We start from the raw sequence: 26,200 nt of genomic DNA, 5'->3' as shown, positions 1-26,200 counted from the left end.
ATATAGAATCGATAAAACCGAGGGTTGAAGGGACTCGTGATAGGCACGAAGGGCGTATTGATTAACAAACCCATGAGACAGGCCAATTACATTATAATTTCCCATAAATGGTTCCACTCGACTTTCTTCGGTTTACATAATGTAAGACTTGTAAATTGTAACACTTATAGATATACTTCTTATAACTTCTTACATTCGAAAGAATCGTCTCAAGAATCAATATAATGGTTCAGTCCAGTTCAGTGATGGCAGTTCTGGATAATGGATTGTAGCGAATTATGGGTACCATATTTATGTACTACGCGAATTTGGGGATGGATTTTTACCATGAATGAACCTAACGTTGTCCAGCACATTCAAATCGCAAGATTGCATTGGGCTGTTCACGTGCAACGTATGGACGAGCCGCCAAAAAAACTGATGTCATACTCAAATGAACGTAGGAGTATCGATCGACCAAAACTTAGTTGATTGAATGGGGTTTACCAAGATGCAAAACGGATAAGTATTAAAAGTTGGAGAACCAGTGAGAATGACACAAATAGATGGAGGAATCTTCTACAGCAGGTCCGGGCCTGTAATAACTGTAGCGCTGATGATGATGATATAACTTATCGAGCAAAAGATGAAGAGTAGAAAGCTTTGCCTAAGACCCTTGTAACAAAGCTCAGTGACCCAAAGATGATCTTGACCTCCAGCAAGAGACACACATGCCTGTTCTGTGCCAATCGGCTCTATCAAGGGCTTGCAGGTTTTTACACATTGCTTTTTAATCTTGACCAACCAGACATAGCCTTTCATAGAGTTCCTTGTATATCACCTTCTAGGAGTCTCTGACACATTGCCGTCACGATGACTTCTAGAAGTTATTCACGTCTGTTAACAGGGCTCTCTCCGTCACTTACTCCTTATAATCGTAGTTCCAATTTCATTTGAATATTAAGCAAGCAAAGTCCGTGAAATTTTGTAGACATATTATAGAAACTAATATCTGCGCCTGTGGTGTTTTAGATTTTTCTAAAAATATGTAGTTTTAAAATTACAGGAGCTGAAAGATTTGTATGTGAATTTTTAAGACCGCGTAACTTTGAAACGTATTTTGAAGCGTATTTTAACGGAAATCTGAAAAACCACATGCATAGATATTAATTTCTAGAATATGTCTGCAAAATTTCATGGACTTTGGTTGCTTAATATTCAAATGAAATTGGGACTACGTTTGTATGAAGCGAGTGACAGAGAGAGGTTACTTTAGTTAACGTTGCTTTTTTTTCTACGAATTGCTTATCTCGTACATTCGATCAACAATAAACTGTTAATCTTAATTGCCTTAAATGCCAGTAAACGCTACCTATGTATGATAGTTTAAATATTAAACGCTCGCCAAATTGAACAGTAAAAGCAGAGTTGCTTATCATCACGACGTTTAATCTGTCATCCACTTCCTACAATTTTGTACTCTTTCTCTTTCATACTTAGACAGTAATCAGAGGAAAAGTGATGTAGAATGTTTATAATAGTTACCTTAGTATGCTCGGTATATTATGTACTCAACTACTCAGTGCTCATATTGCCTGTTACTGCGTGACTGCTATAACTTAACATATACCTTATCATGTTACGTTTTACTCGTATAATGGTGATTTCTCATGATGTCGTTCGCATCTGAATTTCTGTTTTATTATGTGACATATTTTCACTTTATATTCTTTCACTTTTTAACCCCCGACCCAAAAAGAGGGGTGTTATAAGTTTGACGTGTGTGTATCTGTCTGTGGCATCGTAGCGCCTAAACGAATGAACCGATTTTAATTTAGTTTTTTTTTGTTTGAAAGGTGGCTTGATCGGGAGTGTTCTTAGCTATCATCCAAGAAAACCGGTTCAGCCGTTTGAAAGTTATCAGCTTTTTTCTAGTTACTGTAACCTTCACTTGTCGGGGGTGTTATAAATTTATAATTTACACTTGTTTTCCAAGATTGTTTGTGTGATTTAGCCGGGAGATAGACCAAATTCTATTATATATGATTTTTTTTCTCGCTTTTACATAATTTTGTACAGAAAGTACAATTATATTCACGTCAACTTCTATGTAAGAGAGTGAGAAAGTAGTTTTATAGTCAATTTCACTCATTAATTATCTGCATAGCAAATACCTTGAATTCAATCTATTTAGGACCCAATCTAGAATTTTACATGAGCTTACACTACAAAATTTATTATGAAAATAGATAGAGTAGAAAATAGCGCAGTTCACAAAACTCCCTATATCTATTTTAGTACAATTTCTACACCTAAAATTCACACAATATTATTTATAGGAACGATATTAAGATTAATGGACACTAGGTGGAAATAGGTCATCCCCATTTCGTGCCCTTTACTCGTAAACCCGCTACAATCCGTATATTGTGCCTAGTAACAGGGTGTGCCATTTCGTTAGCACTGCTGATGTTGGGGAGACAACTATATCCACCCACTTTGGTTGCCAAAAATAGAAACTTTTTTAAGACCTTTCTATAATAAGTTTGTCCAATTTATTCGTATAATGTTTTGGAATAAAATAATCCCCACATAGTAACGAAGGGTGTGCCCATTTCGTTAGCATCGCTCATATTATTGAGGAAGACGGCTCTTACCAAAACACCCACTCTGGATGCCAAATATAGAAACTTTTTAGGGACCTTCCTATATTTAGGTTGTCCAATTTTTCGGAACATTTTTCTGGAAGAGTAAGTGACAAAGACCATCGGGATGATTCGCTAACTCAGTGTTAAACGATGAATGATGAGCTCATTTAACATTTATTTTTAATCCATTGAAGGTTTTGTACAAATAATCATTTCATCATTCATCACACAGTGCAGCAATGTAGAACCAACTAATGTCAAATGAGCTCGGTCGTTATCCTTCAGTGTTAGAGTTAGCGAATCAGTATAAAGGCATGTCATCTTTCAATCGTGAGATGATTTTCAGCGCTAAATGAAATTGGAGTAGCGGTTTTTCGTAATTAAATACAGAACCATATTGCCGGATTGTTTATCGTGTGAATGAATGATTTCAAAGATAAAATATCTAAATAGTTATTGTATTTGTGTGCATTCTTTTTAACTGAAAAGATATTGGTCTTTTTTGATAAAACATCAGATTCCATGGCAACCCTACTATCATTCGACACGACAGACATCGTACCTATATACCTAGATAATAATAGGTATACATATATATTATATATACGAGGATATCGAGTTGTCTTGACGTCACCATCCCCTTTATTTGCCCATTCCCTATGGTCTTTTGACGTGGCTTCGCAAACTGTCTGCCGTTACGTTTTTAGCTGGTCGCGTGTTGCGATGTAAGGGTACGTGAAACTTTTAAATGTTTTTCTATGATGTTTTAGTTTTTAAAGTGTAAGGTTATTTTTAACCCCCGACCCAAAAAGCGGGGTGTTATAAGTTTGACGTGTGTATCTGTGTAACTGTGTGTCTGTGTATCTATGTATCTGTCTGTGGCATTGTAGCTCCTATACTAATGAACCGATTTTAATTTAGTTTTTTTTTTGTTTGAAAGGTGGCTTGATCGAGAGTGTTCTTAGCTATAATCCAAGAAAATCGGTTCAGCCGTTTGAAAGTTATCAGCTCTTTTCTAGTTAGGTACTGTGAACTTCACTTGTCGGGGGTGTTATAAATTTTTAATTTAAGTACACTTGTTAAAAATTGATTTGAATTGTCATGTTCCAATTAAACTTTTTATTTTGTCATTATTTTTATTTATAACTCCACGCGTTGAACCTGTGTTCTTCGTGTAGGTTTTGAGAGGATATTTCAATAATTCGATAAAAATATTAAAACAATACCTGCTTTTCTCAGTGACGCTTATAAAAGTAAAAAAAAATGTTCGCTTTGTTTATAAATAGGTACAACATTAATTAATATTAGTGTTTGTGGAATTCCGGAGAATCTTCCAAACTTACAGCCTTTACCTCTGTATAAATTATTGTTATAGGGTAAGTCCAATAGTGGACGTCCACATGCTGATCATGATGATGTTATCTTTGTATAGTTCATCGGGGTTTACGTCAGAGCACCTCTAATGTGCTAATTCTGCATCATCTAAAACAAAGACTAATGGTCCCTTTTGTTTACACTTGGCGTTAGTTTTGTGATGGCTCCAAACCCATGATTTGACCTTGTCGTTTACGCTTACGAGCATAATAATTTAGACTTGGGCATTTTTCGTCTCTGTTCCCCAATGAATTGGACGGTTATTTTTCATTTTTCTTTGTATTATGTTTGTATGTAGTTCATCGGAGTTTACGTCAGAGCGGCTCTAATGTGCTAATTCCGCCTCATCCAGAACAAAGACTAATGATCTCTTTTGTTTGCATTTGGCGTTAATTTTGTGATGGCTCCAAACCCATGATTTAACCTTGCCTACCAGTACAAACTATTTCTTTGACTATTGTACGATTTTTATTTTTCAACAATGGCAGCGTTTATATTTTGCTAAAAGCTTTCCTTTTATTAGCCTGTTTATTACTTTTGACACCCCTATTCCAGTATGCTCAGTAATTGTTTTATTTGAGCAACATTATAATTTTATTTGAGAAGATAAACTAAGTTAAGTGTAACAATAAAATTCAAGACTTGTAAAATATTGTTGATATAATATAATATTCATTGTTTTTTTTTTGCTTTTATTTATAAATTTTCTACTAAGTAACTACTTGGTTTTGGAGTAAGAAAATAACAAATTGCAAGCACGTCCCTAACGATTTCACTTTCACTAGAGCCACAGCAGCCTCCTTTTTCATTATTATCGCTCTTAACAACTGGTGAATGATTTGCGAACCATACTATTATATTGTGTGGTTTAACTTTCATATTATCATTATTATGATGTTTATCTATGTGTTATACATATTATATGAATGTTGCAGGAAGGATTATTATTTTGTTAGTTATTTTCTTGCAAAGGAATACGATCCTCTTACTATTTCCGTATTCCTCAACATAAGATCTAAGACTGAGGGAACTTGTTTTGAGTTCGTTATAGGCAACACTATTTTTGACTCCAGGATAGCGAGATATCAGAAGTGGGATAATCCACCCACAATATCACTGGATTGAATACACACTACCTCTAGAATAGTAGTAGTAGCACAGAATACTTGATAGTACCTTCCCATAGTAATAAGAATGGTTCTTATGAAATCCTGAAAGCTCGTTAAATACGTAGGTAAAATTTTGGCAGTTTATAGACTTTTATGGGATTAATCGGATCTGAGATCTTTGACTGCGCCTAGTTATCACCCGAGATTTTTTTCTTAGGTGGTTTCGTAGGATTTTATGCTTTATTTACGTGTTGGATAGAGGTCAATATGTTATGTAAAATTGTAGAAAGCTTCGGTGCCAATGTGAATCGATTTTAACAGAAAAGACAGTATGTAAACCGATCAGAGTTAGAAATCGATAACGGGCATTGATAAAAAGAAAGATAGCTTATGTTTATGATCTTTTGCGCCACATGGAAACAACACGGCTGGACATGTCGATTGTTACCGTGGGGTGTGTCGGTGACGTCAGCGCGGGGTAAACGCTCCGCGCACGCCACTTCGGGGCACGACACCACATACCTACCCTTGGCGTGCCATCGGTGAACTGGAATTTACCTACTTCAGAATGTTAATAAGCGACGAATATTTTTTCTAATTGGATTTACTTATGATTTTATAAACCGATAATAGCCTAATTTTTCTGAGTTTTACTTTAGTTAAAATTTGCTTGTTGTCTTTCGACTCGAATTGATATAATATATTTAAGTAATCACACTATCACATCACACTAATATTATAAAGGAGAAAGTTTGTATGTGTGTGTGTGGGTGTGTGTGTGTGTGTGTGTGTGTGTGTATGTTTGTTACTCCTTCACGCAAAAACTACTGGACGGATTGGGCTGAAATTTAGAATGGAGATAGATTATACCCTGGATTAGCACATAGGCTACTTTTTATCCCGGAAAATTAAAGAGTTCCCACGGGAATTTTAAAAAACCTACATCCACGCGAACGAAGTCGCGGGCATCAGCTAGTTAATAATAATTTGTGCATTATACTTACATATTTTCATTAAACACATAGATAGAGTAGATTAACACATAGATAGGATGTATAGAATTATTAGTCCATCGTTTATTTTGCTGAGAAATTTACTGTTTTTGATCTCTGAATTTAAAAAAATATAATACAGAAATCATAAGTAAAGAGCGTTATTTGTACTTACTAGCTATAAGATAGATAGTGGCTGAAGAGTTATCTCAAGTTTAGACTTTGCTCTAGGTAATAAAGTATGGAGTCTTTATTAAATAAATACTACACAACGGATCTAATCAAGAAAACAGTTTGCGTTTATTAGATAATGTTCGCGCAATCAGCGAAATTTATTACTAGGTACATGCTGTCCTAGTAAGTAGGCTACGTCGTGACGCATAGAATTCATTACTAATTATATTATATGCTCTACATTTTGTTGTAATTTAATGTTAGCAATTATATTTTTATTCTTCTCTATTTATTCTCAAAGAACTCACCAGCAAGCAGTATCTATCCTGTATTGTACAGGTTCACAGGTTCCTTTATTTGATCACGTATCAAGACGTGATGATATGTTTCGATTGAAGTAATGGCACAGTTCACGACAGTTGAACAAGAAACTTGTAACAAAAGCTTGAGGCTTCACCTACACCGGCAGGCGTCAAATGTAGGTTGGCTAAGTAGTCTATGAAATTACTATATCTTTAATTTCACATTACCCCTAGCCTAACATTGGACAGATGTCTATTCAGGATCAAACCGAGAGTTTCCTCATTCTAGTTTACTTCAGTAATGGCTTTTTAACTGAGGGAGATTAGGGCACAAGAGTACCTGACAGATTGCTCATGGACAGATGATGCGGTGGATGTTCCCTGTTCCCACACGAGTGCACGAGTAAGGCAGGTTACAAAGGAATAAAGACGTACACATCTAAGTGCAGACCACGAATCGCTCTGTCAAGAATGGTTGACGAAGAAAACGACTAAGAAAATATTCCTTTTTGTCCTCAGGAAGGGCCGCATTCAACGTTGCCGGACGACGAGTTCTACGATGCGGTGGAGACGGGCTTCGACAAGATGGAAGAGGAGCGGTGCGCGCGAGTGGCGCCGCCCGCGGGGCTCACGCGCGACCAAGTCGAGCTGCCGCCGCCGGCCATCGACAACCGACTTACCGTGCATGCCCTATGGCCGGAGGTAAGCAATAAGCATCACTACCAATATTATAAACTAGCTGATGTCCGCGACTTTGTCCGCGTGGGTTTAGCTTTTTGAAATCCCGTAGGAACTGTTTGATTTTTCGGGATAAAAAATTTTTTTTCGGGATTTTTCGGCCTATGTCACACTCCAGGTCTTCAACTCTTTGGGGTGTACTTCGTTCTAGTCTCACTAACCTCGTAATTTCACGCGATTTTTAGGATGAGAAAAACTCAACTCCATTTCCTTGATATTATAAAAAAGGGAAATATTGCAATCTTGAGTATACAAAATTAGTTGTATTCTTTAAAAGATTATGGTTTCTTTAACGATAATGTATATAATTGTTTTTATTTCAGATTGATAGGATATCAACAGAACAGTTACAGGCGGCGTTCGAGGGAGTGGGCGGTCAGATAGGTTGGCAGTTGTTCGCCGAAGAGGGAGATATGAGGATGTACAGGAGGTATGCTTTTAGCACGAATTTATGACACTTCTTGAGATAATTAAAAGTGCAAAGATCCTTTGATCGATCAGATTGTGTAGAAATTACCTTTCTCCTTTTTCTACAACCGCACCGCACGCCACCGCAAGCAATTTCACCCTGGGTGCCTGGTGCGCTTCGACCGCCCGTTGTGCCAAATCCTTTTTTCCACGCACATGCAAACTGGAATCAACTCCCTTCTGCGGTGTTTCCATTAGATTACAACATGGGGTTATTCAAAGGGTGGACCAATAAATTCCTGAAAGGTCGGCAACGCATTGGCGGTTCCTATGGTTCTGTAAATATTCATAGGCGACAGTAATCACTTAACATCAGGTGACCCGCCTGCTCGTTTGCTCGCTATTTTTATTTTAAAAAAGATTAGGAAAATAGATTCACAGTTCTTTTATTATTTTTAGGGAAGTGGAAGTGGACGGAATGGTGATGGATCCTCTGAAGGCGATGCACAAAGTGCGCGGCGTTTCAGCGCGCGAGATGTGCCATTATTTCTTCAACCCCCGATACCGATATGAATGGGAGAGTAAGTATTTGGGATAACTATAACGAATGATATACACCAGCTTATAACTATTTGGTCGTCGGCTTTTAATTTTGTTTGCGAAATGCCGCATGGGCATGCCGCGCTGATCAGACCGGCACGTTGCCGACTTTGGTCTCTGGCTGAGAACTATAGAGCGCACTAGACTTTGCTCAGATTTCAGACACTGTCAAGGCGAGACAGCGTTATACCGCTGGCATAAATCTGTCTCGTTTTAACTGAAACTTAAGTCTAAGCAAAGTCAAAGTGTGCTCTATGGATTTCAACCTTAGACTTCGGTGAATCGCGGCTGAAGCGACTGACGTGCGCTAAGGACGCGCACTATGACATCATGAAACACTACAAATGTATGGAGCCGTTTCCGAGCCCCCCGCGTCAAATGAGTGCGGTTGACGCCATAAATTTTAGTATTGTCGCGTCAATTGCGGCGCGACAGTCGCGCACGTCATTCGCTTCGATCACGACCCATGGAAGTCTAAAATTAAATATAGAAACTTTCACTGATCAAAAAAGATGTTGACCTTGACCTTAACCTTTTCACGTTATCTAAATTTATATGTCATGTTTGCAGCGACGTTAGAGACGATGAACATAGTGGAGGCGATTTCTTCAGACGCGATCGTGTTCCACCAGACGTTCAAGCGCATCTGGCCGGCGTCGCAGCGGGACGCGCTGTTCTGGTCGCACGTGCGCGCCGCGCCGCAGCACACTTACGCCGTCACCAACCACTCCACCACTAACGCGGAATATCCTGTGAGTAATAGTGATTTCGACAGATTATATAAATTTACTTCAAACAAACAAAGTGAAACAGTGTAACTATCGTATCCCTTAAGTATTTTCGTGAAGAAGAAAGTCGGTCAGTTTGGTCTGTCGTTACATTTCATAAGCTATGCCCAGTATTCTATGATATCACTAGATTTGTTTAGCGAAGTGGTCTTATTGAGTTGTCGTTTAAACATCTCGTCAGAGTTAGCCATACCGTTAAGGGATATGGCCAACTGGCCATGTTTAATGTTATTAAATGTTGGCCCTATCGTATTAAAAAAGAAAACTCGCTATGTCGTCCCTTCATTCAGCTTCACCTACTCAATTGTCGTGATTCTTTATAACGAATGATGTCGATTGTTGCAGTCAAATACAGGCGCCTGCATCCGTCTATTCGTGACGGTCTGCCTCGCATGTCGTACTACCTGGCCCGCCGGGGAGCAACCCACGAGAGATAATATCTCCACTAGTATCGCATACTGCAGCACAGGTGAGATAAAAATAGATTAACAGGTCTATCCAAGAGATCCCTATCTTCTTAAAAAGTGTGAAAAATATAGCACTAATATTGGATCTTTTAATTTAGCTTATAGGCACCTTGGTATTGGTTCTCCTATTACAAGTTCACCTCGAAAACTTTGATGGAACATCTCGAAACTTTTGAGGCGCAATATTATAACGACAGAGTAAAATGAAAATTCTTTGCTTTAAAGTCTCTTTTGCCGTACTACTGCTTTTTGTTTAAAAAATTCTCGTCTAGTGGCTTTCGTTTATTTGGATGAGCTCGATAATTTTTCTTGTGTTTTCAAAGGCTTTGAATCTGAGCTTTATAGACCGTATTTAACTTTTCTTAGACTTGGAGTTAAAATATGTCAGAGAAAAGACGATGAAATTATAAAAATTGTTACTGTAATGAAAATATTATAATGTAATGTGTGTATTTAAAACTGTATTTGCTACGGAAAAAATTAATATCCAAATGGCCAAGGGTTTTAAAATTACTTTGAATCTTTTACAGTAAATCCAGGTGGTTGGGCCCCCGCAGGCGTTCTCCGTGCGGTGTACAAGAGAGAATACCCCAAGTTCCTTAAGCGATTCACCAACTACGTGGTCGAGCAGTGCCGCGGCAAGCCACTAGCTATGTAGCAACAACCAAGTTTGTACGGCTGAGCGACACAAACATTGCCTGCAATATTTTTTTCTACTTGTAACATACAACTTCTTTTTGATAAGGGTATTTTTTAAAACAATATCATCTAGGGATACATGAAAAATAAAAATACCGGTACTCGATACCGTTATCGTATCAGAAGTAATGGTAGCGATAAGTGTTGAAACGATATTATGTTGTCGATAAAAAAAAAGAACGTGATGCGACGCTAAGTGCTATACAGTCACTGTAGGGATTTTTAAACAATACCGTCCGTGCGGTATTAAAATCTGTAATGAATGTCGAGTCTTTAGATTCGAGATATCGAGATATGGCTTCTCGTACTAAAGAGGTACCCTATCGTAATGAGTATTGAATATCGATATTTTTTTGTGTATCCCTAGCAGTATCAAATATTCGTATCGTTGTCTATAGTCAGACGATTTATAATGTTTTTACTTTAACTTCTTTTATTTTAATTTCAAATGACGGCATATTATGCCCAAATAACTTTTTAATAATACTGTCTTTTATTAATTTAATTGTGTACTTTTAATTATGCGGTAGCCTATAAAAAGGTAATTGATAAAACTAAAGCTTCGCCTGAAATCTGGTGCATAAGTGTACTTGATACTAAAAAAACCTGGAAAAACGTGACCTGTAAGTAACTTGTCATATAAACTGTAGTATGTATAGTAATATAATAATTATTATTGTATTTATGTAATTAGTGTAAAGATTTCTCCTTGTACAGAAATCCGATTATTTACACACATATTTAGTAAGGTCTGAATGTAAGGTAAAATATTATTATATTTATGTCTATAAAATAGAGATCTTCGTGTCTGGGATTTGTTTGTTGTATATTATACTACATAATCATACCCGAAACCCAACCAAAAATATTGTTACGTCAATGCTAGCGAATAAAAGTAACAAAAACTCGTACTATACGCTATCGGTTTCACTACAATGACAATTACAGAGTGCAATCAGAACGTTAGCAAAAACGAAGACAGGTACTAATGATTACTGATAAGATACCACAAAAAAGCATGTATTTTTAAAAGTTCACAATATATTGCAAATAAAACATCTGACTGACGCTAGAGGTCAACGGACGTTGCGTAAATAGGCCACTCGGAGTAAGTGCCGCGTCGTAGGTGGGGCCATTACCTCGAATTGCATGCCATACATTGCGGGTTTGAAAAATACTAAATCACTAAAACTACAAAATAAGGCAATTTATTTACTAAGGCTACTGGCATTTGATTGAGTTTAGGTAGCATAATAATAACGCTAAGTTTTTGCTAGCGTTCTGTTTACAACTTGTATATTTATGAAAAAATAAGTATGTAGATACGTTACGTCATGCGCGTATAAAGTGAAGACTTAAAACTGCCTACCGTATTTGGGTCACATTCTCTCTTTTACTCTCGTGTGTTTTGTATTTTATGTCTTTATTCATCAGCGAGCACGGATTTTATACGCGCCGTAACGTATCTACGGTATAATGTCATTGTTTCTATACAACGTAATTACTGCATAGATTCCAAGGAATTAGGTATGTTGATATAAATAAGTATTTACTTAATATTACGTATTTATCATATATTATTATGTATTTAGAATAAAGGAGACCTGTACAGAATACAGATGTAACAGTCTGTATGTAACATTTTGTATCAATTGAGAGACATCGTGAAAGTTGAATTTTAAAGTTTTTGATGTTATAACTTTTATTATCAAATTAAAATTGTTTACAAAATTGGGAGTATAATGCGTAAAAAATGAGTTCTCACGAGCCATTTTAACTCTGTGTCAAATACCATGTCAAAAGTACGATTTTAATCATTATTTTAAAGGTGAACTGTACTTTTGACATCACACTTGACCCATTGAGTTCAAATGGCGCGTGAGAAGTCATTTTGTATGGACTGTATAATATAATTATAAAAAAGTAAGTAAACATTTCTAATCTTTCGATATTCTTAATAATTATTCTTGTATCATTTTTTAATTTTTAGTTGCTTCTTGATTTACAAAAAAAAATTACAGGTTAATTTATTGACTCTTGAATTTATGTAAGTAATAACACAGGGACAGATTTAAATATCTTATTAAAAACCCCCTATTTTTTCTTTGAAAGGAAAATCTCAATATTCATTCCAGTTTTTAATGTAGGATTTTTAATATTTGTTTTTGATAAGTATGAAAATAAATATTGTAAAAGGAATAGCTATGTATTTAACAAGACGAAATTACTAATTACATTTACTGTATGAGTTTTTATAGAATTCGAAAAAAATGTCGTGGTCCATTCATCTACAGCTGGTGTAAACTTTGTGGAATAAAACTCGGTAGTATAAATGTGGGTACTTAATTTTCCAAAAGTTTAAAAATAGGTCTAGGTACTCGACAATACTTAAGTTGAAAGCTATAGATAAGTTTCAGTTAAAACGAGACAGATTTATGCCAGCGGTATACCGCTGTCTCGTTTTAACAGTGTCTTAAGTCTGAGCAAAGTCTGCGCTCTATGGATCTCAGCCTAATACAGTAAAAACTCAAAAAGTTCATCTCATGCTATTCCTTCAAAAACTTGTATCAAATATATTTTTTTAGTTTCTCTATGCTTAGTCTAGTTTTGTGAAGGATGCTGTTTATTTATGTTTTGTCTCAAATATACCTACTATAGGAGAGCGAGAAGGGTATTTAGATTGCATTTATAAAGCAATGTTGGAATTGTATGTTATAATGCCTGGCTCTGAACAGAATTCTTTTGATGAGATCCACTAAATCAACTTATATTTACATATAAAAAATATACTTCGAAAATTAGATTTCAAAGAAAGGACATGCATGTGACGTCATCATAAATTAAATATGGCGAATGTTTACAACGGGCCACGCCTAAGTATATTTAAAATCAATCGAGACATTTAATGGTTTAATTTTAACTTTTTTTTTGCTTTTTGAGGTCTCGTTAAAAGCCTTCTGTTCTGAGGCAGCTTGTCTAAATATGTTTTTTAATTATTGTTTATAATAAAATGTTTTATGATGGATAACTGCGTCTTTTTATTTTGCAGCCCAATATCTACATATTATACACATAATTTCATAATTAATACAGAAGTGAATGCGTCTGTTACCTTTTTATAATTTAACGCTGAAATGGTTTAGCACTTTCAGTTCCAGAAAGCAAACTATCTCTGCAGATAGCTTATATCCTGGATATAGGCTATCTACGAATACATAGGATACTTTTTATTTCTCTCTCGTTGATAGTCCGAACTGGCAGGTCAAATGTATGTATAGTTACGCACACAAGAGAATATAATAATCGTACTACATACATTATTTGCGAATGTTGTAACAGGATTCACGCACGTTTTCTGGGTATTAAGGCCAGATCTATAGAGTGTACTTTGATTTTGCTTAGACTTGAGACTGTTAAAACAAGACAGCGTTCTATTGCTGCATAAATCTATCCCGTTTTAACCGAAACTTAAGTTTAAGCAAAGTCAAAGTACGCTCTATTAATCTCAGGATAAGAGAATGCAAGGAAGGATTTGGTTGATACATTCAAAATTTAAATGTAAATGAAACTAAACAAATGTAAGTATTTATTTATTTACACAACACTTAACAAAATGTCAATTTGTCATTTATCATAATAACATGACACATTTTTGCAAATTCAATAAGAATGTTCACTATGAACGCAGATTCTGGTTCTATTCTGATCTTGTACTTTAAATAGTAAACATTTGATAGAAATTATCTTTGAGTATTTCAAATAGTTCAAAGGTTTAGTCAGATTAAAGCAAAAGTACATAAATAGGTAAGTAAGTATTATGAAAATTTCATCGCTTTTAAATATAATTCTTAAAAATGTCTACACACCTATTTATTAAAATGTATAGTAAATAAATTAATAAGTCATCATTCATCACTTCATTCATCAATGACGTCTTAAAAGTTAAAATATAAAGCGACGAAATACAAATAAATTACTTTAGTCCTTGAAGTGTTAGGACCATTGATTTATTATTTATTAAAGATAACATTGATTAATTAGTTTAGTCAGGGTCGCATTTATGTATTTGACTCTTTAGACTATATAGTAGGTATAGGCCATCTCTATATAAAAGCAATCCCGCTGGCAAACCGTTTTTTCTAGCCTAGCCTAAATTCTGAATGCGGCCCTGGGTTTAGCTCATATAATTTAGCTTATAAAATTCACAACAATGGTAACTATAGCTTCACATTCATGTATTAAGGGGTCCAGCCCTCCTTCTAATACAATTTGAAAAACTTACATGTAAAACAAAACTTTTATTAGTTAAGGAAGTTTTAATTTGTGGTGAACATAATGGGCGTTACAACGACCGCCAACAAAAAGGTTTCGTTGGCACTCGTTGGTCCGTGATAGAATGGATTAGCGAATGCCTACGAATGTCTTTCGATCGCCAGCGAATGGTCATTAATGTTGGATAATCATCCTCTAATCCATTTCTTGGACCCATGCGTTTGCACCGTTTTAAGATAATATTATTTTAATTTACACGTTAAATATTAAAGGCTCGCACATAATTATTCATAAGGGTCGACGGAAACGGGGGTCACTATTGGTCAGCCCTCCTTTGGGTCTCTGGTGATTTTATCTTCGCTTTTGTTTAGCTAAAATTGATTGATTTGTGTTAATTCCCCTTTATAAGAGACAACACTGGACGTAGACGGTTTGCTGCATTTGGACTATAAGCCACTGCCATTTTGTAATTGCAGCAAATTCAGGCCGCCTGTCTTTACCATTGACCCTACGGTAAATAAATATAGCTCCTCTAAACTTTGAAAATAGGTAGGTTACTAGAATTTAATAAAAATATGAATACTGATTGCAAAGAGATATAATTTTTATCTAGCTTATTCCCACGACTTACATTTTTTAAAGATTTCTAACAAAATTACGGAAAATGATTTTTTGAATGCAATAAAATTCAATTCTGTAGTGTAACGACTTCAATTTCAAGGTCAGAGGAGATTTTTTTAATCAATAGAAAACATTTATTAGTTGTAAAGACAGTCAAGGACAAAAAATTGAGCTAACTAGCTAACCGGAATAATTTTGTAAAATTAGAAACTAAAATTAATTAATATTCTTATTTTATGGTCATATACTTTGTTAGTAGGCGTAAAACGTATATGTATTTGGTAAAGCTTTGGTCAGATGCAATGCTTGACGGAAACGGCGCGTCACAGCAGCAGCTTATAAGGATTTCTACACAAACCAGGGTTGGGAAAAACGGTTAAGAAAACATAGCATTTTTATGTAAAACAGGATTAGGACATGTTTTGAAACTGCTTTTTTCTTTAAATTTAAGAAATAACATACTAAACACTTGTTTTAAAAATTTGTTTAAAAAATTCCAACCCTTAGTTATATAAAATATAAATGTTCTATCACGCGACGGTGGCTTTTATCCTTTCTTGACATGGACGACATTACGACACGATCGGAAAAAGGTAAAGCGTAAGACCAGCAGCTTTATGTGCTTTCCGGGGTTGTGATACCACAAACTGGCTGCTACTGATTTTTTTTACAGGAAAACTATTGATTTTTTTAATTCAACCCGAGACTAACTGGGGATTTACAGCCGAATAAGTGTTCTTACACACGAGCGGCACTTCATCGACGATAAAGGTACTGCAGACATCATTGTCATCATGACGACGATGACGACATCTGCCGACTTGCGACGATAGCCCCCATCCCGTCGACAGAATCAGTTATCCCAGTCGATAAAGTGCCGCTCGACTGTAAGAACCTAGCTACTAGAACCAGGCAGTATAGTAGGTAGTAGGTACGTAACGTAACAGTAGCGTCGCGATTGGCAGTGTATGGCGTATTGATGCTGCGCGTGGTCGCCGTCATGAGTTGTGTTTGACCAGAGCTTAATATTCAGTTACACACAATCAAGTTAGGTACATATTTTTAATATTAATATGAGATTGAACACCACGATCTACAATTAAATAATCAAATGGGGGATAAAATCTGTACACATTTTAACTAGCAGATGTCGGTGACTTCACCTGTTTAAAATTTATATATTTTTCACATGTCTATACAGCACAGAAGTCAGGAAACAGCTTAATTCGAGCTTTAACAAGCAAACAGAACATTAATATTCTGGTCCCTACGCCATTGAAAGTTACATCAAAATCGGTTCAATCGATTTTAGTTTCCATAAATATAATGTACCTACCTACACTGTTTCATTGGCTTGCTACCGACTTCTGTACATAATATAGAAAGCTTTCAATGTAAGTACATACGCACACTCCAAACAACATTATATCTATAAATAATAATTAATCTATTGTACCTAAACATTGGATATACAGAATACACAAATACATTGTAACATACCTATGTCCATTCATTTAGACCGTTATGTATTGACATTGAGCACAAGAAAGCGTAATTATAATAACCACAATAGAAATAGTATTTATTAGCGACACTTTATATTTTATAAATAACTATGAATACCAGCGTCATATAGACGAATAAATCTCTACTTTTTATATTAATGATATAATATATTTAGTATATAAATACGTTGAATCTTACTCGAATAAATAGGTATAGTTATAAATTAATATACATATATATTATATGCACACATGAAAAAAGCGACATTTCGATACCTAGTTAAGAGAAGTTTCCGTAGAGCGCTTCCTAGAGCGCCCCTTACAAACTTAATTTGGTCTTCATGTGAATATTTACCAATTAAACTCTATAAAGTTTTATAGACACTGCTTAGAAGCGTCATCGAGTGTAGTTTGTCAGATTTCCGTAAAAATGAGTAGTTTCAAAGTTACACAGACTCGAAGATTTGTATGTATAAGTCGTATAAGTTTAAAAATGTTTAAAGTTTAAACTAGTAGAACAACTACGGATATCTATTGTACATAGACACTTTGTGTACAAAATTTGATTGAGTTTGATTGGTTTATATTCGAATGAAAATAAACTACGTTTGTATGAATAGTAATGGGAAGCGCTGGGGAGCGCAGTAGGGTTACTTACTTCTCTTAAACAATGACGTACAAACATTTATTTAAATTGATGTTATGTATAAAGGTGAAAAACGTAGCTGTCCGAGGAAATGAATACGAAACGGCACGGTAGTATAAAAGTGTGTTTTGTTAGAAAAAGTTGTTAAAACGCTCGAAAATTTGGTAATTTTGATATGAAGAGGCCGAAAGGTTCGGTGTATAGGTACTATAAAAGTTACATACAAAAATAGGAATTTTCATCTCAAAGCTCAAGTGTATAATTACGTGGACCAATTTATGTTTATAGAGTTTTGATCTACTGCCTATATAATAGTACAAGTTATTAATAGAAATCTAATCATGTAAACAGGAATAAGTATTTCAATGCCATATTTTTTACTTATATTAAGCAACCTATAACGTGCCAAGAAATTATGAAAATATTCTACTATGGCGCTTCTTTCCCAATGATGTAAGTAGTTTGATAAACCTGTTCGTGATATGCGGCAGGATCACAGGTTCTAAATAAGGTTGACATATTCCATAGAGCGTTTGACTTTGACTACTCTGTTCTCTGTTTGAGAAATTTCATGCTGTTTATGTAGAACCCGATTGTGTATTTTAAGATTCCCCGTTCAAAGATAATGTCATGGTGAGGGTGGTGATTACTGAGGATTAAAAATTACCAAAATGTCACTGCCGGACATAGACGATTTAAAAAGGGCGGACGGATTGTCGCTGGATACCACCACGAAGCACTCAAATAAACCAGCCTAGCATGACAAGGTGTCACGCACACATTCACATTAATAATAAGCCGATCAGCCGCCATTACACTTGTTTAATTCCACTCACACATACTTGCACTGCCGCCATTATAGTGCTTAACAATACTTTCTTAGCAACAAGTAGTCCGCCCTCTTTTATTCGTCCATGCTACCGAAAGGTAGGACGTGATAACTCCGTCTATTAACAATTTTATTTATTGTAAATGCGAATTAGTCGTTCCAGAATCCAGATATTTGTAGTTATTACAATACGGCACCAAACGTCGGTTATCACGTCATAATTTTGCCAACTACTCATCTTATATGGCACTGTATCACGGATTTTTATATTACTAACTATTTACCTAAACAACAAATTAAATACCCGTCTAAATGGCAACTGTAATACATCTCATACACTGGATAACATTTAGTAAGACGACGATTATATCAATGAAAATCGATTCAATAAATACACTAATAAACATCGGATTCAATATTATCTACTGCTACTTGTAGACAAAGGATGTTCCAATTTGGGGTCAATTTATAAATTGTATAGAAATTATTTGAGTTTAGTGAGCCATTGAGTATGAAGGCCTTTACGAAAATTCTAGCTCCTACTGTAAAACTATTCATTTTACAAAAAAAAAAAAAACGATCACAACATAATCTGTAGGAAATTTTGTCTAGTTTTTGTCATATTTTTTTTGTTCAATGAGTTGAATAGGAGAGTCAAAAAACATTTTGGATGCCATTTTTCTAATATGGCGGCTCGTGCGGCAAAAAAAAAAAAAAACAAGTCGGCAAAGTGAAAATTCGAAAAGAGCACGTCGAAATCTATAAAATCATCAATTTTCGAAACTCAGGTAAAGGTATACTTTTACCTGAGTTTCGAAAATTACTACCAAACGACTGGACTACTACTGAAATTGTATGTTTAGCTTTTTTAATCCTGTAGGTACCTAAATGACAACAACTAAAGACTCCCTTCCATATTCTGTACGATACGAACTTACAGCTTCTGAACAAAAAAAAATTAACCTCAAATTGGAGCAATCCTACGGTACCTAACAATACAGTTCAACACGGATACAATAGGTATAAAATAAGCGTATTATCGGATACATCCGTTGGGGCTATACGCCGGTGATCCATTTCAGACTTTTAAATTTAACGTCCAAATGTAATGCTAGGAAGCAAATTCTCCCTGAGCGTCAAATTCAATTTATTTTCTACATGAATGAAAATGGTCATATTATGTGGCATCTGTTAATTTTGGCCACTTTTTTGGCACACTTTGGCATTTTTACGCACCCTTTTTCCTTTATCTAATTAACAGCAAACAGACGTAGTGTGATTTATCCATTCAATTCATATTTTACTGTTGATCCAACTTTGGCTTTTTGCTGGTTATTCAAATCAAAGAATACTGCTACTTTCTTACATAAAGAATCAACAGTCATTCCCCCTGCGTAAGTGTACGTTTAGTAGTATTAGTAAAGCGTTGTCCTTGGCCCGCTCGATTTACGAATAGCGCTGTCCTTGTCAATAGTAGACAGTTAAATCTGTTGTAGGTATGTAGTATCGGGGGTATGTTCAAATACAAATTGTTGATGTTCCACTAACAAAAGCTTCCAGATTCTTTCTTTTCCTTTACCAATCGCCAAACTTTATTAAAAGTGATGATGATATTACCTTCACGCAAAATTGAGTCTGTCAGGTCCATGCTGAAAACTTCCTCCATTGACATTGATAGTAATCTACTGCTATCAATATCAGTAAAATACTTTGTTTTAGCAGTAAAAGGTCAAGATGATTTTTATGCACCAGCTTAGCAATTATCTATACATGATCATCTCCTTTAAAATCGTCTGAATTAATGCAGTTTGCATGCATCAGAATCGTTCTTTCAGCAAAAGCAGGATTTACTTTTGGTTCCATCTTTTTTGGGGTCACCAAATGCTGGTTTATTCTTCAGCGGTGGGTTCTGAGGTCGTGGTCGGTGGTGCTTGTATCGCGGTTTGTCGTTGAGCACGTTTCACATCAGCTATGGTAGTTACTCCAGCTTCGTCCAGTTCACGCCAGCGTTGGTAGTTGCTTCGGGCGTGCGTCACTAGCTCCGGGATGTCGATGAAAGCTACAAAAAAATAACAGCTGTTATAATTTAAACTTCAAAAAGCGAATTAAAAAAATGAAATTTTGTCAAATAAACTTAGGTAGGTACTAGTAAATAATTTTTATATGACTTTCTTCTTGTTCTTCTTTTCTGTTGTTTCTTGTAATATTCGGTGGCTCCCAAAATATTTTGACAATGTTCTTGCGGAATCGACTCTTGCGGATGATTTTTTTTTATTAGCGATTTAATGCATTCGATATTCGGTATAAAAATGAAGAGTAGATAGATTATTATAGAAGAAAGATTTAGAAATTGGAGTCCTGCATAAGCATGAAGGTAATGTAGGTAAGATAAGCTTGCGCAGAAACAATAGAGCACTGTTATTGAAGAAATATAAGTAAGTAAATAGGGATAAATCTTACCAGCCCAAGCCTCCATCATGTCGATGATGATGTAGTCAATGAAGCCGATTTGAGAGCGCGGGATGGAGCAAGTAGCGCGGTCGAACATAGGCATCACCACGGGCAAATCCTTGGCCTTTTCCTCATCCGTTTGCAAGAAGTATTCCTCTGCGATCCTGAAAATAACCAAGTTGTCATTTCAGTCGTGAGTTTTTACTACTGCGATATTCGCCCATTATGTTGTATAGAGGCAGGCGAAGTCTTTGATGTAAAAGGAAACCAAAAGCTTAATTTGCCCTGGTGTTGGAAAGAAACGTGCATCGAATGTTTTTTGGGGAATCTGCGTGGTGTTCCGTGGTGGTGGTGGTGCTTGCTTGGTGGCTGGCTTTTCCTGTATATTTAGCAGTGGGAAGGCGGGTGGTGTATATCGCATGTGGCATGGTGCACCATACTGATTTGTCTGTTTCAGCGGATTATACTCGTAGCAAATCAAACCTTTGGTTCCCTGCCTTCCCGTATTGGGGGACAAGGAACCAAAGGTTTTTATTTGAAGTAGCTACTAACCTTCTTGCCCATTCAAAGGCGAACTTTTGTGGTCTGGAAGCATTAGAAACGTCCGCGCATTTGATCATCATCCTTTTCACTAGGGACACGTTTTCTGGTGATGTCAATGCTGTTGTGTCCAATGACAAGGGTTCCTGTGAGATGCAAAAGATTTATTTATTTATTTATTTACTATAGTACCGCCCACAGAGTTACACATTTAAATTATACATGTTGTTCCTTAAATTCTAGGGCTCTTATGCAACTCCACTTACGGGCAGTCACAGCGTGCATTAACATAAACATAAGTCGTACAAAGATTTCGATTGGATAACGGAACAAATACGAAGTAGATTACTATTGCGTTATTACTTCATTATTCTACTATTTTATACTACTAATATACAGGTTGAAACAACTCGCAAGTGCATGGCGTTCTCGTTGCTGCCACCGGACTTGACGTAGAAGACGTTGACGAACTTGGCGAACTTGGCAAGATGTTTAAAGTCCTTGATCAAATTGCAGTGTAATAAAACTATAGTATTGAAATAACTCACATCGCACTGCATACCGTCTTCTTTACTGCCACTGGACTTGGCGTAGAAAACGTTGACGAACTTGGCTAGGTCTCCGATGTACTTGGTCAATTTGCAGTGTAATAAAACTATAGTATTGAAAAACTCACATCGCATTGCATGCCGTCCTCCTTACTGCCGCTAGACTTGGCGTAGAAGACGTTGACGAACTTGGCGAGATGTTCGAAGTGCTTGGTCATCTCGGTGGCGAGGATCATGTCGATCACGTTGTGCCGCACCGACTTGTACGTGTCGCGGTCGAGATTCTTGAATATGTTCACGCGATCGTCATCTAGGGATAATGTAGAATGTATATGGAAGATTGTCTTTACAAATCTCGGACCAAGGTAAAATAAATCCGATGTTATATGATCAAGTTTAAATCCTTTCCTAAATTAAAAACGACATACTTAGGTATCTAATGTCTATAGGCTTTATAAAAACATTGTTGAACCTATGGGTTCGTCTGGATATGTTACAGATAGATAAAGAGTTTAAATAGGTACAAGAACCAGTTAGCCGCTTAGTGCGCGTTCATTTATAAACAGCAAAGGTTCAATTTTGGCCATTAAAGAAGTAACTGTAGTTTTCGAGTGTTCTGCAAAATGGGGTTGGTATGAATTACAGAATCGGTTTTGTTAAGTATTTGATAAACATTGTTACCAAAATTAATAGGGTAGGCTATATTGCCTTTTTCTCATTCCTTCTTAGTCATCGCTGTTATTCAAATTCTTGGTTTGGTGTAAAATTGAAATATTATGAGCAATTAATCACCTATAAGTATAATTATAAGAACCTAAGAATATCTTGTGTCTACTTACTGAGAGTGAGTTTGAAGGATAGAGCAGCGTGGTGGGACTCCAGTACGCTGATGTCGTTGTACAATATCGCGAGGGAGTGCCGCGAGTTGCAGAGGAAGGCGGACGAGGTGCCGGGGTGGTCGATGTCATGTGCAGCTGCTGATATCAAAGCCGCTGCAGCTTCTAACGGTTCTAGTACCATTTTGAGCCTGTCTTTTTCTAGGAAGAATGCTACGGCCTGAAAGATGATATGGTAGGTACTCTTTAAACAATGAACCTGAAACTCAATGTTGTTGAATGAATGAAATGAATGACTAAAGTTTTTTTTATTCATATACAAGTTAGCCCTTAACTGCAATCTCACCAGGTGCTAAGTGATCATGCAGTCTAATATGGAAGCGGGCTAACCTGGAAGGCGTATGGCAGCTTTCATTAAACCCATACCCTTTTGGTTTCTATACGACATCGTACCGAAATGCTAAATCGCTTGGCAGCACGGCTTTGCCGGCAGGGTAGTAATTAGCCACGGCCAAAGCCTCCCACCCACCTCCCACCAGACAAAATCGTCCACGTGAATTTAATCATTATTTTTAAATCCCGTGAGAACTCTAACTCTTTGATTTTCCTAGGTAAGTTCATAGGTCTCTAGGATGCCTTTCTGCGTCTATTTTGACATCTGTCCACCCAGTCTTCCAATGCTGCGCTTTCCGGTTCGGGCAAACAAAACCGCCAACCTTAAATTGTGGGAACTTGCCCAGTGCCCAGTAAAAATGTAAATAAAGGCAACGCAACTCACCTGAAGAACGTCAGCAGCATGCGTAGAGTTATGGTACGTATTTACTGCATGATAATTCGTTTCTATAACCGTTAGCCAATGGAGCAGCGTCCTCTCATCGCACTCCAAGGTGGAGCACACATCGAACCTTCCTCCCATGAGCGTGAGGCCCAAATGAGTGAGCGGCCTGCCACGGGTCAAATCTTCTAGCCGGAAGATCTCGAAGTCCCAGCTTAGGGCCGTGTCTAAAAGTTCGCGGAGTTGACCTGTGGTCTGCAAATACACATTTTTTATTATGCCGTAGTAAGGCTAAGCGATCAACTTGTAAAAATAGCTAAGGGATGCGCACTTGGGATTACCTTCCCCCTGAGTTTCCATTGACCGTGATGGTCATGTAGGACAATCCTAGTATAAGCTTTACGCTTAGTTGGAGGGGAAAGGGGGAGTATTAGTCACAATTAACATGGCTAACACTCGTTAAAAAAATAGTTTCTAATGCTTACCTTGTGTTTCATATTGGTTCTATTGGCTTGAGTCCTGACAACTGTGGAGTCATTACTGCTTCTTCTTGATGACAGGACATTTGGAGCTCCTTGCTAGTAGAAAAAAGAAATAATTTATATCGTAGTAGAAGTCCATGGAAACTTATTTTTTCTTAAAAATAATGTGTTCGCCTGGTTATAAATAAAAATAATATTAAATATATACTTAGGTGTTGACTATCTATAACTAAAACTACATTAGGTAGGTACTAGATTAACCAAATAGTACTATGAAACATAATATGACTACAGTTTTTACTAAAATACTTCATAGGTACATTTATATTATGTAGGTCGATAAATAATAACTCTAGATTTCTATAAAAATGAAACGCTATGTAAAATGTTCATATCACTACATAACATTGTTTAGTAGGTATTAAAGCGTTAGTGTATAAAAGACCATAAGAAAGTGTCAATTTGCAACTTAATCTAAGGTAAATTAGAGATGAGCGATAGAAATCATTTTGATTAAATTGGAATTGAAAATTTTGATTTATGAAGAAGGATTGTTACCACAATTTTATTTTAATAGGTGCAAATCGAACCGTGTAAATCCAGCTTTAGCCACTTCTATGATCGCCGACGATTCACGACAGTCAACTTTTACCGGAGTTGAATAGCCTTTTATACGAATCCAATCTTCAAAGTTTGATTAAGTATAACAGGTAGCTTCTTCTTCTTCTCTCTGGGCTGGTTTCCGCACTTAAACGTTTCCGTCTGTTGTGCGTGCGTTGCCCCTCCCCGCCGAAGTCTTCACTCCAGCCATCCAAGCTCGCTCCAGAAGCCAAGTAGACCGCCCAGGTTGCCGAGGGCTTCATGAAGTGAGGTTGGGGATCCCAGATGGCGTTCTCGATGTTCTGCTACGCTTGCACACTCCAGGAGCACGTGCGTCGGTGTTTCATCGACCTCCATGCAGGCCCTGCACAGAGGACTGTCGGTAACACCTATAACGAAAAGGTGTTTGTTTAGTGGGCTATGCCCTGTTATGAGTCCCACCACCTTCCTAAGTTTACCTTTGTCCAGGCGGAGTAGTTTGTTAGTTTGTCGTATATCTATGTTAGGGAAAGCCTCTTTGGCTTGCCTGCAGTCAGTTGCGTTTGCCCATAGATGAGAATGCTCTTTAAGTGTTAGTTCGTGTAACCAAGTTTTATACTCACTGAAGGGTATGGGTACCATAGGCTCTGGCCCTGTCACCTTCAGCGTCGTAGCCTTGCGTGCTAATGCGTCCGCTGCCTCGTTTCCCTGGTCCCCATCATGTCCTTTGACCCACCGTAGGGTGATGTCATTCGACATGGCGAGTGTTTCCAGAGCCTTGTGGCAGTCTTGTATGAGTTCAGAGGTTGTCGAAAATCTAGCCAAGGCTTTAAGAACAGCTTGGCTATCCGAGTTAATGTTTATCTTAAAATTTGTTACCTGTCGGTTTGCCATTGCTATGGCTGCAGTTGTAATGCCTACACACTCTGCTTGGAAGACAGAGTTGTCCTTACCGAGTGCGTGACTTATTCTCATGTTTAGTTCTTGGCAGTAGGCCCCTGCTCCTGTGCCAGTTTTTGTTTTGGATCCGTCGGTGTACACTTCTATTGCATCTTGTGTTGGCTTCGGATCTATGTTTATCTCTGGATTTATTCTATATGGTTTGTCCAGTATGTATTTTTTCCTGGTTCTATCGCATTTCCACTCCAGGCGTGGTTCTTTTGTTATGCTTTGCACTAGAATTTTAGTGTGCCTTGTGTTCTGTTCTTTCCACAGACCTGAGGTTTTCAGTCTCAAGGCTGCGAGCGTTGCTTCTTCTCTGACTTGTAAGTACAGGGGCGGGATCCCCAGTATAATTTCAAGTGCTGTTGTAGGTGTGGTACTCATGCAGCCTGTAATGGCGAGGCATGCTTGTCGTTGGAATTTCTGTAATTCATGCTGGGCGGTCGTAACAGGTAGCTATAGCAGCGTCCAGTGAACTTGACGGTGTATGCAGTGTGCATGGTATTATGCACACTTGACCCATACACGGCCAAGTGTGCATGATATCATGCACACTTGACCCATACACGGCCAAGTGTGCATGATATCATGTACACTGGCTATCAGTTGACTGAACGCCCGTATCAAGTCTGCTGCGAACTTGACGGTAAACTTGATCGTGTATAGCCAGCGTAAAGGTAACCTACCTGTTATACTTAATCAAACTTTGAAGATTGGATTCGTATAAAAGGCTATTCAACTCCGGTAAAAGTTGACTCAGATTTAAATTAACCCTTTAATTTAAATAAAGTCCGAGATTTTAACTGGAAAGTTTAAATAGAGATCTATGGATAGCGGGAGTTACGAGTTTCGTGGTGTACTTTGTTCATTATACCGTGAAGGGAATTTAATTTTAG

At 36.9% G+C, this 26,200-nt stretch overlaps 2 protein-coding genes across 11 annotated transcripts in view; one reads left to right on the top strand and one right to left on the bottom strand.

Annotated features, from left to right (window-relative positions):
- Positions 1-10,887, top strand: part of LOC123875959 (ceramide transfer protein) — a 29,938-nt gene extending 19,051 nt beyond the window's left edge. The window contains exons 7-12 of the mRNA XM_045922088.1: positions 7,098-7,280; positions 7,640-7,746; positions 8,184-8,305; positions 8,895-9,076; positions 9,458-9,581; positions 10,110-10,887. Of these exons, the coding sequence (XP_045778044.1) occupies positions 7,098-7,280; positions 7,640-7,746; positions 8,184-8,305; positions 8,895-9,076; positions 9,458-9,581; positions 10,110-10,237 (846 nt within the window). The 3' untranslated portion in view covers positions 10,238-10,887. The remainder of the gene's footprint in view (positions 1-7,097; positions 7,281-7,639; positions 7,747-8,183; positions 8,306-8,894; positions 9,077-9,457; positions 9,582-10,109) is intronic.
- An 8,486-nt stretch (positions 10,888-19,373) lies between these two features.
- Positions 19,374-26,200, bottom strand: part of LOC123875953 (high affinity cAMP-specific and IBMX-insensitive 3',5'-cyclic phosphodiesterase 8) — a 174,003-nt gene continuing 167,176 nt past the window's right edge. For all 10 annotated transcript variants that reach the window (XM_045922069.1, XM_045922070.1, XM_045922071.1 and 7 more), the window contains 7 exons: positions 23,787-23,879; positions 23,305-23,556; positions 22,530-22,746; positions 21,819-22,000; positions 21,155-21,288; positions 20,612-20,766; positions 19,374-20,210 (listed from right to left, as the gene is read on the bottom strand). In XM_045922069.1, the coding sequence (XP_045778025.1) occupies positions 20,041-20,210; positions 20,612-20,766; positions 21,155-21,288; positions 21,819-22,000; positions 22,530-22,746; positions 23,305-23,556; positions 23,787-23,879 (1,203 nt within the window). In that variant the 3' untranslated portion in view covers positions 19,374-20,040. The remainder of the gene's footprint in view (positions 20,211-20,611; positions 20,767-21,154; positions 21,289-21,818; positions 22,001-22,529; positions 22,747-23,304; positions 23,557-23,786; positions 23,880-26,200) is intronic.

The sequence above is a fragment of the Maniola jurtina genome, chromosome 20 (assembly GCF_905333055.1).
Source record: "Maniola jurtina chromosome 20, ilManJurt1.1, whole genome shotgun sequence".
In the NCBI taxonomy this organism is placed as follows: Eukaryota; Metazoa; Arthropoda; class Insecta; order Lepidoptera; family Nymphalidae; genus Maniola; species Maniola jurtina.
The sequence above is the reverse complement of the archived record's forward strand: the minus strand, read 5'-3'. Positions and strand labels throughout refer to the sequence as shown.